General features: G+C 41.9%; 1 protein-coding gene across 5 annotated transcripts in view; it reads left to right on the top strand.

The window, feature by feature from the left end:
* Window positions 1-17,146, top strand: part of KDM2A (lysine demethylase 2A) — a 54,727-nt gene that overhangs the window by 12,467 nt on the left and 25,114 nt on the right. For 4 of the 5 annotated variants that reach the window (XM_083618623.1, XM_083618625.1, XM_083618624.1 and 1 more), the window contains exons 4-9: window positions 4,729-4,867; window positions 8,146-8,224; window positions 11,485-11,531; window positions 11,829-12,007; window positions 15,289-15,395; window positions 15,925-16,018. In XM_083618623.1, the coding sequence (XP_083474749.1) occupies window positions 4,729-4,867; window positions 8,146-8,224; window positions 11,485-11,531; window positions 11,829-12,007; window positions 15,289-15,395; window positions 15,925-16,018 (645 nt within the window). Of the gene's footprint in view, window positions 1-4,728; window positions 6,526-8,002; window positions 8,225-11,484; window positions 11,532-11,828; window positions 12,008-15,288; window positions 15,396-15,924; window positions 16,019-17,146 lie in introns of all 5 variants that reach the window. The other variant, XM_083618627.1, reaches the window with a different exon arrangement.

The raw sequence follows: 17,146 nt of genomic DNA, 5'->3' as shown, positions 1-17,146 counted from the left end.
AAAGTGCTGAGGAATGCTGTTTGAATCATCCAAGCAGAGTTCTGAACTCTTCATGTATGCTAGGCAGTGTGATGTGGTGTCAACAACAAAGATTTGTACTTCCAGAAATAGGTAAAAAATATGATATTTACCTTGACCAATGCCAGGACACTGTGCTAGTCTCACTCACAGAGGATTTCATACATTGGTCACTTTGCAAAATCAAAGTATGTCTCATGTCTTATTTGAAAGCATTGAACTGTCATGGGGAAATGTCATGGGTTTTTATTTCCTTTTTAAGATTGGCCTGTCAATTCCATGCTATTCTGGTGCATTTGATAGTTTTTGGAATGAACAATTTTGTCAGTAGAAGCATTCATTTTTTGGGTCATGCTGTCTGTCTTGAAGCCCTAGACAGTATTCAAGCTTAGTTAATTACTGGTGGTTATTGTATACTAAACAGGTCTGCTCAATTAGCCACCTGTTATTTTATCTAGGTGTGAAAGCTGGCAGCTAAGATGATAGTCTGACCCAAGAATGTGGCATGAATCCTAATTAAACTGTATCAGACCTAATCAGGAACAGGTCTTGAATGCAAAAATGACATGCAGGTGTTTCTTAAAGTCAAGACAAGCAGTGGAAATGATTGGTAATCTTTCAGTTAACTTCTCTTAGGAAAACTGCTTCCTTACTAGTGTCTTAATATAGGCGTGTAATTTCTAGCTTTAGGTTGCGTGTATGTTGTTTCTAATGCTATGTATTGCAGGGGATTGGACTAGAGGAGCCTTGGGGTCTCTTCCAGCCCTACAGTTCTAGATTCTATGTATACAGAGGTCTATTTATGCAACAGGGCTTCCTCTCCTTTCCCTGCATGCTCTCAAAAATTGCTCTGGAGGGTCCTCCTACCCTCTGGAGCAGATTTTGAGGTTGCACAGGGGGTTGCCTAAGCAAGATTGTGCAAGCAAGATTGTGCTAACAGGACAGCAGCATCGGATGTGAACCTGAGGTCTTTTCACTTCATTCTATTCTTTAAGAGTACTTTGCTTGTTTGGGTCTCAAGAAGGCAGAAAAGTTGTAAAAGCATTTTGATCATAAAGAATGCACCCCTCAGTAGAACGGGGCAAGTCAGTCGATCTTCTGACTGTCCTACTTTGTGTATATACAAAGCACGGTAGAAGGTGAAGCATTTGATGGCATACCAAGAGGTTTGCAGGCAAACAAGTATATCCTTTGCCTCATTTAATATTAACTGTTAATATTTCTACAGTTCACAAGTCAGTTTTTAAATGGCCATGTCATTTCCTGTGTAGCTTCTAAGCAAGGGAGTGACTGCTTATTTGGCTTTGTAACTTGTTTTGTTTTTTTGGTTCCACATTGTTTGCTTTGTTAAAATTACTGCATGTATGTGAAACCAATAAATGTCTGACTATGCAAAACAGAATATAACAATTTGCAAAAGATCTTTTGCATCCAATCTTGTATTTAGTGGATTTTTTGGAGCGTTTTTTTCTGGCTGAATAATAGTCATTCACCACAGTGACTTGCAGAGACGTGAAGCTGGTTGGGCTGGTCAGCTTTGAGTTGCTAACCTTCCATTTCCAGCTCTTTCAAAATAGCCTAGCAAGTTTATAATTGAACTGATGATGCAACAGAGGAGTCAGTCAGTTTTCCCCTGTAGGAGAAATTTAGCTCAGCAGTATACTAGATAGACACAGTTAATTCTGTCAAAATAGAATGAGCTGACCAATTCTTTTCTGGGCCAGAATTGCTAAATACCTCAGTACCTGGTTCAGTCTTAGCATCTTCAGATATGTCTGTGCGAGTGTTTGAAACTCCCATTGTTCTAGGTTCATTTTGCGACAGGGAATCATTAACGGTGAACAGTTTCTGAGCTCCGGGTGCAGTACTGTGCCCAAGATTTCAGATTAAAACTGCAGAGTGGAAGGAAAGGAGGACCCTTTTCTGCCTCCTCACTTCTAGCTACTCTCTGAAGACTGGAGAAGAAACCCTCTTAAGAATATTATTGGGGGGGGCAGGGGAAGGACTAGACCATGTGAAAAATGAGCATAATATTTTAGCTGCAGTTCATTCATTTTCAGCTTGTATTCTTGTTATAAAAAGGCACGCCTAGACATTCCATTGTTGCACCCATAACCTAGCTTTAAGGTGCCATTTAGCTCCTAGCTTTCATATCTGTTTCTAGCACTGGTCTGTGTAGATTTTCAAACTGGAATGACTTCCCCATCCTGTAAGAAAGTAGGGGGGGGCGCCTTACATGTATTCCACTCACGTGTGACTGTGCTTACGCAGGTCATAAATAAATAAATAGACCTGCCCTTGCTCAGGACTACTGCCTGGAAGTCACTTGGGGCTGCCGCCCAAGTGAAGGAAGGCAGCCTTCAAGCGACCAGCAGTGCGCGGCGAGAGATGCCTTTTCTCCACCTCTGCCTCTTCACCACGTGTCTGCACCCCCATCGAGACCATCACAGCTACTTTTGCTTTTTATGCACAGAAGTAGCTTCACCCTCTTTATCTCTTGCCATGTGAAATTACTAATCCTGGTTTTATCTGGAAAACGTCCAAAAACTGTAGTAAAACTTGCATTTCAAGGTGTATATCATGAGAACCAGTGAGGGGTAAGTATTAGTTTTGGACTATGCCCATTGTCCTAGGAGATCAGGGTTTGAATCCCTACTTAACCATGAATCTCATTGAGTGATCTACCGCCAGTCACTGTCCCTCAGCCTAACCTATCTCAAAGAGTTGTGATGATAAAATGGGGAGAACCATGTACACCACCTTGAACTGCTTGGAGGGAAAGGTGGTATATAATAAATATAATAAATAAAACTTGTGTGTGGTAATATTAGAAACATGATTTAACAAGCTGATAAATCCTGCAGGAGACATAAATTCATATTTAAATTGATCCATGCTCATTTAAACACAAGTGTGCAAATAACCAGTTGCCCATGATGGCTACATTTTCCCATTAATTTGGACTTTAGAATCTAAGGAATATTAGCCTTTTGGTTAATATATAATATGTTGAGCTTTTATAGTTTCAGGGAAAACTAGGTAACTGCAGTGTGAAATACAGTGGTACCTTGAGTTACAAACGCTTCAGGTTACAAACTCCGCTAACCTGGAAGAGTTACCTTGAGTTGAGAACTTTGCCCCAGGATGAGAACGGAAATTGTGTGCCAGCGGCAGCAAGAGGCCCCATTAGCAAAAGCACGCCTCTAGTTAAGAACGGTTTCATGTTAAGAATGGACCTCCGGAACGAATTAAGTTTGTAACTAGAGGTACCACTGTACAGCCACTGTGGATAAATGTGGCCACTAGGGGGTCCAGTAGCAACATAATACCGTACTGAGCAAATCCTTTTACAGCCCAACTTGAAAAAAAGAGAGAAATAAGGAAACACACCTATATGGACAAGGCTGACATAGTAAAGTATCTGTCTAGCACTGCTGGAAGGAAGGTAGTGCCCAAGGCAGTGTTTCAGCAGGAGTATGGATTAGGCTGGGTATATCAGAAAGAGGAGCTATAACTTAACTTAATTAGTCACTTGTTTTTTAATATTACAGAGTTGAGTCCAGACTGAGTATTTGCAGGAAATAAACGGCTTCAGTTGAAGTGTTTGAGGCCCTCTTCAGGAAACCCTCATCCAAAAATTGCTCAAATTATTTCCGTGTCTCAAATCTTCCTAAGACAATAGACTTGGGTGGAGAAGCTGTGGCACTCCATATTTTGTTGGACTCAACTTCCATCAGTCCCTGCCAGCATGACCAAGGATCAGGGATGATGGGAGTTGTAATCCATCATAACCTAAAGATCCATAAGTTTCTCATCCCTGCAGCAGACTGACTTCATCGCAAACGTAGGCATTTCTGGATTATAGTTAATTTTCGTTTTACTACATTCTCAGGCCCGAGCTTGATTTGGTACACTTAGCTAATGATGTGCTTCCAGAAATGCAATTGGTTAATACAGGGTGAGTCCTTTAAACGAGGCCCCATGAATACAGAGTACACATGTTCCACGGGGCCTCTTTTAAAAGACTCACCCTGTACATCTTAGGGGGCCACCAGATTCTGGTACAGTGTTTGCAGAATTTAAGGGAAATAAAGAAAGAATCCAATTTCTTTGGAACTATCAAAAATCTGTAGATATTAGCAGGAAGTATAATACCAGGATGTTACCATCTTGTGTTGCCATTAGCCCCCATCATGCTTTCCTCAAAGGGGCATTGTGTGAATAAAAGGGCCGTGCCACCTTTCCTCTGGGCCTACCCTGATGACACATGGCTTTTTTTGACCCTACCTTCTCTGTCCACACATTAGCATGGACATCTGAGACAGGGAACATGATGTATGTAGACTTCCCATTTCAGGCCTCCACATTAATATGTAGATAGTGGTACTGCAGAGAGCCATGCATCAGGGTGGAACTTGAGACATAGCCATTGGCTCACTCTAGTAGTGGGAAAGGACTATCATTCAACATCAATATGAAGTCACACGGAAAGAGCATTCAGATAAGTAATTGCACATTTTTTAAAACTGATATAATTGTAAACAGGATCTCTTTACGGAAGGTTGTATTGGTTTAATCACCTATGCTCAAGAAGAACATGTGAGCACATGTTGTGCATGTACATTGCATATCTCCGGAAACTTGCTGCCATCTAGCTGTTGGGTTCAAGACAATGGCTCCTCCAGTTCTCACCTGTCACTATTTCCACAGCGTGGTGCTATGAGACGACGTTATGAGGATGATGGCATCTCAGATGATGAAATTGAGGGGAAACGAACATTTGACCTCGAAGAGAAACTTACCACCAACAAATTTAATGCCGATTTTGTGGTCTTCATGGAAGGCAAAGGTAAGCATCATGCCAAGCTACCTTTCTAAGATTCAGATATCTGTGAGCTCTTTTTTCTATTGCAGTAATAAGCAACAAGTGTGTTTTGACTCTCTAGATGTGCTTAAGCACCATGTGTATTGGAACTCCAGCTTCCTATTTTAAAAGAACCAAATTGATATGCATCATGATTGCATAGAGTATTTGAAAATAAATTGTTCTACCTCTCACGTTTTACACTAAAGTATGGCAATATGGTGAGGTGGACTTCCCTTAGGCTTGTGTAATCTTGTTTTTAAGCAGAACTCCATGGCCTGACCAGCATGAAGAACAATTACAAAAATGCATTTTAAGAACTTTTATTGTAGTTGCATTTCATTATTTGAAATATAAGAGTGCCTTGTGAAATAAATCACAATTTTTAGGGTTCCAGGTAGGAAACAGGAGCCACAGTCATGTCAGCCACAGGCAAAAGTCCTATATTCAAGATTATATTGTAAAAAGACAATGCCCTTTAAGAAACATTTATTGTTGTCACTTATTCTCACAGTAACCAGAAATATAGGTACTTCTGAAACACACTATCCATACTAAATGGTGATCCTGATTATTATGTGATATTAATAAGGCGGCTTGGGGAAAATCTGCTAGCTATTTATCATCTAAATGAAAAACTATAGATATATGTAGTTCGGATTCTGGGAGCAGGAAGCTGGTGGTCTCCTAGAGGTCTGTCAGTAGTATACCTTGTGATCCTTACTGACATTGTGCCCACCACTGCAGTGTAGGGTACAGATGTTATTTTCACAAGGAACTGTGGCCAGCCAAAGGCAATGATACCATTTTTTATGCATCTTTCTGTGACGGACCCATTGTGATCCTTTCTAATATTGGGCTTAGTCATGGGACCTCTATCCAGACAGCAAAATGGGGCCACCCACAGACAAGACAGTTCTGCATACAAGGTGGATTCCCCTGGGGTTGAGGAACATTTGATTCATGTGAGTGTTTTAAATTTTTTGTGTTCAGTAGGTTACCTGTGAATGGGCTGCATAGTGAATACTGCTGTTGTGAATGTAGAAGGGGAGGATGGCATATAGAAGGAAAAGCTTTTTAGAACTAGAAATGTCCCTTTCTGAACTCAAGAGGACTTAACTCTGGGAGAATTCATTGCACCTAATTTTGCATTTTTACTGCTTGTGCATCTCCTTTGTTGTCCCTTCTTGAGGCACCTGCTGGACAATGTTGTCCTTGAAAAATAGCATCAGCTATCACTTAATGACTTGCATTACTGTGAGAAATTCTGTACAAAAATGTTTTTGTTTTTTTTTAATTGGTCAGTTCCTCAGCTGTAGATAGGAGCCAAGATTTGGAATAGTTCTGAATCTGCTCCTTGGAAGTGTACCACTTTGGAACGCAGCTGATTGAAATGCCTTTAAGTGAATGAGCAAGGGAATAGAGAAGGATTGGAATACTGTTTTGCCTTTCAACTTTGAAGTAGCAATTGGCCGAAATCCTTGCATAAGACCATCTGAAAGCTAGAGTGGATAATTTGGGCGGAGAATCAACATAAAGGTTTTTGTGTCAATGTCAACCCTTTGATTAACCAGTATTATATATGTATGCATGAATCTGAATACTCATAGATGTCTGCCAAATTAAGGGTCATGTGGCTGCAAGTGAATAATCTATTGTTTTTTTTTAATGAATATTTATTAGATTTTCCAATTTTATATAAACACAAAAAAAAAAAAAGAAAAATATTAAAAACAATTCAGTTTCAATAACAGTTTTTCAATCACATATTTCTTTGACTTCCTCATACCTCCCCTTCTTGTTCTCTAGTTCACCTTATTAATTCAGCAAATCCTTATCTCTTAACTTTCCTTTTAAAATAAAACCTTATTTTCCATTCGGCTTTTTTTTTAAATTTAATAACATAAACCATTATAATCCCCATTATCTTTATCATAACAGCTAGTCCCCACCAAAGTTCAAACCAACATCTTTTCAAAATTCATTAATTTTATAATATTTCTGTAGATAATCCTTAAATTTCTTCCAATCTTCTTCTGCTGACTTTTCTCCCTGGTCGCGGATTCTGCCGGTCATTTCTGCCAGTCCCATACAGTCAATCAACTTCATCTGCCATTCTTCCAGAGTGGGTAGATCCTGAGTCTTCCAGTGCTTTGCTATAAGTATTCTTGCTGCCGTTGTAGCGTACATAAAGAAAATTCTGTCTTTCTTTGGCACCAAATGGCCGACTATGCCCAAGAGAAAGGCCTCTGGTTTTTTCAGGAAGGTATACTTAAATATCTTTTTCATTTCATTATAAATCATTTCCCAGAAGGCCTTAATCTTTGGGCACGTCCACCATAGGTGAAAAAATGTACCTTCAACTTCCTTACATTTCCAGCATTTATTATCGGGCAAGTGATATATTTTTGCGAGCTTGACTTGGGTTATGTACCACCTGTATATCATTTTCATAATATTCTCTCTTAAGGCATTACATGCCGTGAATTTCATACCTGTGGTCCATAACTGTTCCCAATCAGCAAACATGATGTTATGTCCAAGATCTTGTGCCCATTTAATCATAGCTGACTTAACCGTTTCATCCTGTGTATTCCATTTCAGCAGCAAGTTATACATTTTTGACATGATTTTAGTTTTAGGTTCTAGCACTTCTGTTTCTAATTTAGATTTTTCCACCTGGAAGCCAATTTTCCTGTCCAAATTGTATGCCTCCCTTATCTGAAAATAATGTAACCAGTCTCGGACTTTGTTTTTTAATTTCTCAAAACTCTGCAATTTCAGTCTATCTCCTTCTTGCTCCAAAATTTCCCAATATTTTGGCCAACTGGCCTCCATATTGAGTTTTTTCTGAGCTTTCGCTTCCATTGGTGACAACCACCTTGGGGTTTTGTTTTCCAGTAAATCCTTATATCTAGTCCAAACATTAAACAAAGATCTCCTAACAATGTGATTCTTAAACGCTTTGTGAGCTTTAACCTTGTCATACCACAAATATGCATGCCATCCAAAAACATTGTTAAAACCTTCTAAATCCAAAATGTCTGTGTTTTCAAGAAGCAGCCAGTCTTTCAACCAGCAGAATGCTGCTGACTCATAATAGAGTCTGAAGTCTGGCAGCAAGTGAATAATCTATTGCTCTGGACAGTGTCACTAGCGTTCTTTATACTTTGTCTCCCTTTTTAAAATACAGCTTTTTCCCAGTACCTTCTTGTCAGCTGCTAGCCTCTCTTAACAAATGTTGTCTTCTCTCCTCCCGACAGACTTCAATGTGGAATATATTCAGCGTGGTGGCTTAAGAGATCCATTGATCTTCAAAAATTGTGATGGACTTGGAATAAAGTAAGTGTTGATGCAAAGTGTTTGCCATTAGTTAAGTTGTTCGCTGATGCTAGTAAAGTAACCCTAATCAGGACTGGTGAAATGATGAGGTATAATGGGACAATTGCCTCAGGCAGTGGGCACAAGGGATAGCTAATTGGCATCTCACAGGCCCCTTATTTGATTAATTATTGGCTTGGGCAGCCAGCTGCCAACCCAGCATGGCTCTTTACCACCTCTTCTGCCACATCTTCCCTGCCTTGCCTTTCTCTGAGAAAGGATGAAGGTGTGAGGCCTTCTGGGTGTTGTGGCCAGAAGAATGCCTGACACCTACATCAGCTGGCGGCAGTGGCTGTTTTAAAATTTGGGGGGAAATGTAAAGTTGCTTGTAACTTTAGAACAAAAATCAAAACCTAAGTTTAAAACTGTCTTTCTAGATGACAACACAAACTGAGCTCAAGTAGTCTCCTGGCAATCTTGCTCAGAAGGCCTCACTCTGAAAAAGCCCCCCCCCAAAAAAAACCCACAGCTCTTCTTCTGAACAAGATAGGAAGGGGGTGGAGAAACTGCTGGCACTGCAAATGCAGCAGCAAAGAAAAATAAAATTTAAAAATGTATGAGAAGGCAGGGAGGAGGAAAGTGAGAGGGAAGAAGCCAGCACGACCAGCACTGCAAAAAGCAGTGGGGTACCAGCCTACCTCAGAGCAGTCCCTTGTGTGCAGAGCTTGACCTCAGTATGTAGCAAATTTCCCAGAATGTGTCTCCTATATAGCTGTACAGAAGCTTCTAATTCAAATTCAGGATTCCATCCCAGCCAGTGGGTTAAATATTGAATCTCAGAAGCTGCAGTCATATTGTATCCAGTCCTGTTTGCTAGCATTTTCATCCTTGTTTCATCCCCACTACAGTAATAATCTTCTGACTCACTGAAAGATAGTGCAGCAAGGTCCTTGACTCGCAGCATGCATAGTGAGTCTTCCGAAGGTGTACCTTCCATAAGGACTTAAGCCAGAGGTTTTCAACCTTTTTTGGTCCATGGCTCCCTTGACCAGCTACATTCTTTCTGTGGCACCCCTGTGGGGCTCAGGAACCCAGTTATGTCACCCCTTGCCTGCGGAGCTGGGAGCCTCTCACCCTTTTTCAAACACCCTCCCTTGTGGAATGTTCCCTCAGCCTTCTCTCCCGTCTCCTTGGGAGTTACAGGGGCAGCTGCTGCTGCTGCCTCTTGTCTCTGAGCTGCCCCCCCCACTTCCCCAAAGAGAGGTGCCTCCTCACACTGCCCCACAGGGGCCTGGGAAGCACCCCCTGGCCAGCCCCAGAGGTACCATTTGCCAGAGGAGCTTGTAGCCAGGGCTGCTGTAACGAACAGCTGTGCAAGCCTTTGAGAGGCAGAGACGCAAGGAGGGAAGGAAAGAGGGACAGAGGCTAGTGTTGCCCACAGCACCGCTGACTATCATTCAAGGCACCCCAGGGTGCCACAGCACACTGGTTGAAAACCACTGACTTAAGCTGTGGGCCCAAAGTGTTCCTCTTGCTGCTTTAATCATGGGACAGAATACAGCCATGGTTTGTTCTGCTTTCAAAGAACATTCATTCATTCATTCATTCATTCATTCATTCATTAGATTTATGAGTCCTCATTAGTCCTTATGAGTCCATTCATTAGATTTAGAGTCCTCAAAGTGGCTAACAGCATTTCTAAAACACAACTGATACCAAGAACCACAAGCACCTTCCTTGCTTCATTTTCCTCCCAAGATAATCTGGCACAAGTAATTGGTACAAACATGCCAGCCTGCCTTGCACTGACGCTGGCATGGCTGCAGCAATTTTCCATCTGCAAAGGTGTTTTTTAATTACATATATACACACTGCTGTCCAATATAAAATACTACTGCTACTTACAGTGGCTAACTACAAGGAGTTAAAACAATAAAATGCACACAATAGTGTGGGGAAAGTGCAGATAAAACACTGAGTAAAGATGGCAGAAAAATAAACTCAGTTTAAAACCCTGGGGAAAAGTAAAAGTTCTGGTGTCTGAACAACAGCAAAATATGCACCAGGCAAACCTACTTGGTGAGAATTCCACAGCTTGGTTGCCACAAGAAGGTCCTCTCAGTTACCACTCGCCTTGCCTCTGTTTAGGAGAGCCAGACAGCAGTTCTTGGGCAGGGTTATGGGAAGGTATGTGTATCTAGGGAATTAACCCATGTGGGGCTTTAAAGGTACCGTACTTTTCGCACCATAGGACGCACTGGACAATAGGACGCACCTTGTTTTAGTGGGGGGAGAACAAGAAAAAAAAATCTCCCCCTCTCTGCCCAGTGCCCCTTCAGCGAAGCGGCAGGAGGCGCTGCGCAGAGAGGGGGAGAATTTCCCCCCTCTTGTTTCCCCCCTCTAAAACAAGGTGCCGTTTAAGGTGCGTTCAGTCGCCTTCAGGAGGCTACCTTGGAAGCCTGGAGAGCGAGAGGGGTCGGTGCGCACCGACCCCTCTCGCTCTCCAGGCTTCAGGTTCCTTTCAACCAGCTCTTTGGGGCTGGCGGGGGGAAGCCCACCACCAGCCCCAAAGAGCAGGTCGGGGAGCAGCGGAAAGCTTCTATGGCTTCTTTAGCCCCGCGACCCTCTCCAGCCAGGAGAGGGTCGCAGGGCTATGGCGTCTTCGCTCCATAGGACGCACTCACATTTCCCCTTCATTTTTGAAGGGGAAAAAGTGCGTCCTATAGAGCGAAAAATACGGTATGTTCTAGTACTCTAAATTCTGCTTGGAAATGGACCAATAACCAGCAAAGATGTTTAAACACCTGTGAGAGATGTTCCCACCAACTGTTCCCAGTCAGAGGTCCAGCCCTTGTGCAGGCCATTCCAGTAGTCTAATCTGTAGGTTGCTAGCCAGTGGACAGATTGAGGACAGGCTATCAGGGAGGGGCTGCAGCTGGCACTTTTTTTTTTCAGTTTAGAGCAGTACCGAAACAGCTGCACCTATAGTTGGAGAAAAGAAGCCCTAGAACTGGCTAAGACCATGTTAGGCAGTAAGTATAACACTCTCTCCCATCTGTCTGCTTGAGAATTATTGCCCTTTAGAAAGTGAGCCACACTTGCAGTGACAGCAAACAAAGATGGGGGCACAGGATTTGTATGTTTCCACATTTACTCTTTGAAGGCTGAAGCAAACCTATGAAGTTTTTGTAGTTGGTGTCTGAAGTGCCCAGGATAAAATTGCATGGTGAAGGGCTATTGGGTGATTATTGCATTAATTTATTTATTTTTTCATTTTACAGGATGCCAGATCCAGACTTCAGTGTGAATGATGTACGACTCTACGTAGGTAATTATGCACTCCTGTTTTTTAGTAGCTCAGAGTATCGGCTGTGTGTAACATATGAACAATCTGAAATCTGACATGGAATTTGGTTTTCGTTACACATAATTTTTTTTATTTAAAAAACCCTGACTTTGTGGGAAAATAGCTGAAACTTCTTCAAAATCAGGGGGCTTTGAGCGGATAACCTATACCCTGTCCTCCCATACATTCTTTAATCTTTTTTCTATACTCTGGTGTCCCTCCCACCTTTCCTACTACAATTTCCAGCCCAAGTAGCCACATATTTCTGTGTCCTGATAGGGAGTCGAAGGATGGTGGACGTCATGGATGTAAACACACAAAGGGATATTGAGATGACCATGGCACAGTGGGCACGCTATTATGAAACTCGAGAGGAGGAGCGAGAGAAGCTGTATAATGTCATCAGCCTGGAATTCAGCCACACAAGGCTCGAGAACCTGGTGCAGAGGCCAAATACAGTAAGCAGAGACCCTTGCCCTGCCAACATCACCCTGCTTTTTCCATTTCATTTGAATAGATATGGGGCTTCATAAGTTTTAATTTGAATTGTTTGAAGAAGGGAATTATTTCACATCCATTTGGGTAAATTCCAGTCAGCTGATTGATGCCAATTAGTTTTTACAGATACCTTCTGGTTCATAACTAAATGTACCTGTAACACTACACTTCAAATACTCATAATCATATAGGGTGACTTAGATTCTCATATTTACCAATAGCCATCAATGTAAGAGAGGAATCCAAGATGTAACACATACTTTCAATAAAATCATTAGTGCTAGTGAGAAATAAAGACGCTGTTTACAGTGGTGAGTGAAGTTAAGTTTGTGTAGTATGAATCATCTATGTGGCAGCGTAAATTAACTTTAAGGATGATACTTTATAGTAGTGTGAATTTTGTGAGAAGAATTCAAGTAGTGCTGGCTAATTTCTAGCCAAGCCTTAATTACTTGAATCTTGTCCCTTCATTAGCTCAGTAGCAAAGTTCTGTATACATTGGCTAATGTAGTTCTGCGTAGTCATTTTGAACATTTTAAAGCTGCATGCTATCAGTGCACAGGTTCTTGCAAGGGCTTACACATTTAAATACAAATTAGTGTTTAGCAGTATCTCAGCTAGCTGCCCTAATTGAGTATGTTGCAGGTTTTGTGATGTGAAGAAGGGAGAGCAAACCAAGCTCCTTGAGTAAGTCATAGTTATGCAGTTAGCAAATGTGAGGGAAATGGCTTATTATTTTTAGAATGGTATGGATTCTTACAAACATGTAAACATTAAGGGCAGCTGGAGCAGAACTTTTCATTCCTGAATAACTACTTAGATGCAAGGCCATTCACCATGATTCCATCTTCTAGTCATGGTTGTAGTCTAGACTTTGTAATAAACTTCCATAGGAAAGTTATTGCTGATGGCAATTGCAACTTGGGTGACATAGAATACACTGCTTGGAATGAAACATTGGATAGACATCGTACACAAGTGGAAATAAATCTGCAGAAGCCGTTTTACAAAATGGCCACAAGCCATGCTCTTGCAGCACCATTCCCATCATGCAAAGATGCATTTACCACGCCTCTGACCCATTCAGTCACCCCAACTCGGCTAGCTTTAATAAGCCAAGATGGACAAGGAGCTAATGAGCATGTGGTCAGCACATCACTGCAAGTATCCTGTCCACATCCTCTGACTGCATTTACTAGACCTGCATTTACTAGACCTGATACCAAAAGACTGGCTGGACATTACATTGGACATCTCAGTAGGCATCTAAATTGCTACAGAGTCAAGTGACTTTATCCTCAAAGTGTTCAGCCATCCAGTTATAGCTAGACACCATGTACTCCAGAGGTGTACTCTCTGTTCAGAAGTAAGTAGCCTCCAGACCACATGAACAACTCTGAGGCAGTGGAGTAGGATGCCTTTGCTGCCCTCACTGCCTCATGGTAGACCAGTTAGGAGCCCGAACACATGGAGCCCAAACCACATGGTAAACCAGTTAGGAGCCCTCCAAAGTGAGATTTATGTCACTTACGCTCCAGTCCTTGCCCAGTCCATTTCATCATCTGCAGCTCCTTAGTATATCAAGGAGCAAAACAGACTCCACAGCACCAGAGTAATTGTGTCAATGGCTGTACGAGTCTCAGTTTCCTAGTGAAACTAGGACATAAACAGGGTCACACGCTTTATCCACCGGAAAACCCCCAAAGCAGTGAGGAATTCAACAGATTCCATGCTTATCGGGGGGGCAGATCACCCTAACTGGTCCCCCACCCTTGCAGGGGAGAATCATTGCTGCAAGTCCAAATCTCACCAGGAAGTGGTCTGAGAATGACATGCCCCACCCCCTTTTCCAGACCACCCCGGTCAGCATGAAGCAAAGACTAAATCAAGGGTATGTCCTTCTCTGTGCATTGCACTGATGATCATTTGAGACAGGCCCATGGTTGCCATGAAGGCCATGCACTCCCAAGGAAGACTTGAGGCACCCTCAGCATGAATGTTGAAGTCACCCAAAACCACAGTTGTGGGTTCCTCCAACATCATGCCCAAGACACCATTGGCCAGCTCAGCTATGGAGGCTGATGAGCAGCATCCCTAGCCTTTGGCCCAACACCAGATTGCAGGCCTTCCAGTCCCACTCCAAGAAAGAAGGATTTCCCAGTAGTGGTAAGTGAATTCCTGTGGACTACAGCAACAGCTCCCCACCCACTATGCCTGTCTGGGCTGATGTTGCCCCAAGTACCCAGGTGGGCAAAGCTGAGTCAAATCTGGCCCACCCAGGTGTTGGTGATGCATCCCTGGTCAGCCTGTTCCTCCACAATAAGATGATGAATTAGCATGATGTATCCTCACCTCCAGGAGAGTGTCCACTATAACATAGGAACATAGAAAGTTGTCTTATACAAAGTCAGACCTTGTCATGCTTGGTATTTGCTACGCTGACTGACAACAGTTCTTCAGGGTTTGAGAGAGGGAACTCTCCTAGCCATACCTGGCAGATATAGAACCTGGCACCTTCTGTATGCCAAGCAGATGCTCTACCACTGAACTACACTCCTCCAATTGTCATCTTGTAGAGAACCCTCATTTGGAGATGTTGGCATATAATTTGTGTTGGCCTAACGCTTATTTTGAGATGCACAATCCTAATTCTTTATTCTTGCTTTCCCCTCTACTATTGGCATTATAATATAATAAAGCTAATGTACATATAACTTGTGAAGAAGTGAGACATCTCAAAACATGTAGCTTGACAAATTTTATGGATGTAGATGTCATAATTCATGAGAGAAAGATTGCTGGAGGATGGCTGGCAGCCACTTTGGGAAATGGCTTTCACAGACTTATGTCGACCAGCACATGATGTCTACTCAATTTTCTTCATTCCAAACTGTCATCTTGGAAATTTCTGTCAGTAACAACTTTGCTATGGAAAGTTATTACAGAATCAGGGCCATGGTTGCATAATTAATTGAGACATTAATAAGCTGAGTACTCATTTCATATCTGATACTTCAGATACTTCAAATGCAAAATATATGGAGATCATAGTGCAATACTGTATTTGTAGCTAGAGAGTATGAGGTAAGTATTACTGATAATGTACCTCAAAGTAAGTATAGCATTTTACATTCAGTTCATTAAGTTATTTTGGCTGCCATTAGCAATTATGTTCTGTAGCAATGATGCCTCCTAGTATTTCTGCTGTCTAAACTTTGCTCTAATAACTGTATGGTTTCAGGTGGATTTGATTGATTGGGTTGATAATATGTGGCCAAGGCATCTGAAGGAAAGTCAGACAGAATCAACTAACGCTATTCTGGATATGCAGTATCCCAAGGTGCAGAAGTAAGTAGTTACAGATGTTGTGTGTAACCACCTATCTACTAGGGCGAGATTTCAGAATGAGGTCTCTGCTAAAGCTGCCTCTCCTTAATATAATGCCCAAACTCTGTTTTCAGTCATCCAAGCCAGAAACCTAAAGGTTGTTTTTCCTAACATGACAGTGATACAGAACAGCCTTGCACACTATATTGTCAAAAGGTTATCTTTATTTGATTGAAAATATCAGGAATTGCAAAAATAAAGTGGAGGTGGTTCCTGTTACAGCATTGTTGGGATGTAGTTCCCTGTTGCCCCTGTTCTGATGCAATAGTAGCTGTGCCCCATGGTGGTCATTTAGATCAACAGCAATTGGCATGGGGGTCAGCATCCTGAATGTGTAAATTCTGGGTGATTAGTGCTTTGATTCAAAGTGCCAGTCACCCATAAAATACTGTCAGCAAGCACTCTAATACCAAGCATTTATTCCATCTGCATAGAAATGCAAGATTGATTGGACTTGAGTTGCAGTTTCATATTGCTGATTTCATTTCAGGTACTGTCTGATGAGTGTCAAGGGCTGCTATACAGACTTCCATGTAGACTTCGGTGGCACTTCAGTGTGGTATCACATCCACAGAGGGGGGAAGGTATTGTGACAATCCCAGCAAGTTGCTCTGTTTTGTGTGGGAGATTGTGCAGAAGGATATATTTTTTAAATGCTTAACTGAGTAAAATTGGAATTCCGTTTCTCATTTGCCTGCTGAGGTATCCCAAAACCCTGGACCCTGTGAATCATGAAGCTGTGTCTGCTTTGTTCAGAAATCCTTCAGTCTGGCTTCTGACTAAAAAAAAGGAAGGGCAGGGAGGGTGAAGGAGACATGGGAAAGGTTCTGTTGTGCTTCTAGAACACTTGCCCACTGCGGAGCTGCTGTATCATTAATTGCTTCACTTTCTTGAACCACCCAGGGAGCCACATACAGCTCATTAGCTTGTGTTTGGTCACTGTGCTTTAGAATCAGGACAACTAAGCTTATTGTACTGTTGAATAGGATTCCCAGGTGGATACAGTATGTAGCTAACGGAACATGAGCAAATTGAAAGGGAGATGTATGAGTGATTAGTGAAACAGATGTATATTAAATCATTTGCATTGCTAAACAAACTTGAGGACATTATACTGGAAAAGCAGGATATACATACTTTGAATCAAATAACATCCAATCTTTTTTTAAAAAAAAAATAACATTGAAAATATAAGAGCTCACTGTATCCGCTGGTATGCTTTAAAATTTGGGAGGTTTTGTCCAACTAAATCACTGCATGCACATAACAATTGCTGTGTAGGCAACTGAACTTCCTCTCCCTTTCATCTCCTTGTGTACCCTCCAGTATGCTCTAGGGGTTTCCAAACCCTTAAAGCAAATTTAGGGATCTTGAAGGGGAAGGAGAGCTTGCAAGATTCCTAGTCCATATAGTCTTTTCTTCCTATTTCTCTTCCATTAGTGGTTACAGACCTTCCATCCAGCCTTATATGAGGAATTAATTAGCGTGTGTGTGCATGGACACACACACACAGAGAGAGAGAGAGAGAGAGAGAGAGAGAATTACAAGCTTGTCTGTGAAAACATTCAAAAGCTGTGAACATTTAAACACACATTTCTAGACAATCCATGTTATCCAAACTTTTGTTTCCATCCACCCACCCTTTTCTCCCCCTAGTCAGAAACATAATTTTTGGCACCTCTGCTTTTTTTGTAGACAACAGGTACTTGTTT

The sequence above is a fragment of the Podarcis filfolensis genome (assembly GCF_964270895.1).
Source record: "Podarcis filfolensis genome assembly, chromosome: 1".
Taxonomy (NCBI): Eukaryota; Metazoa; Chordata; class Lepidosauria; order Squamata; family Lacertidae; genus Podarcis; species Podarcis filfolensis.
This window is presented reverse-complemented; position numbering and strand designations above follow the sequence as displayed.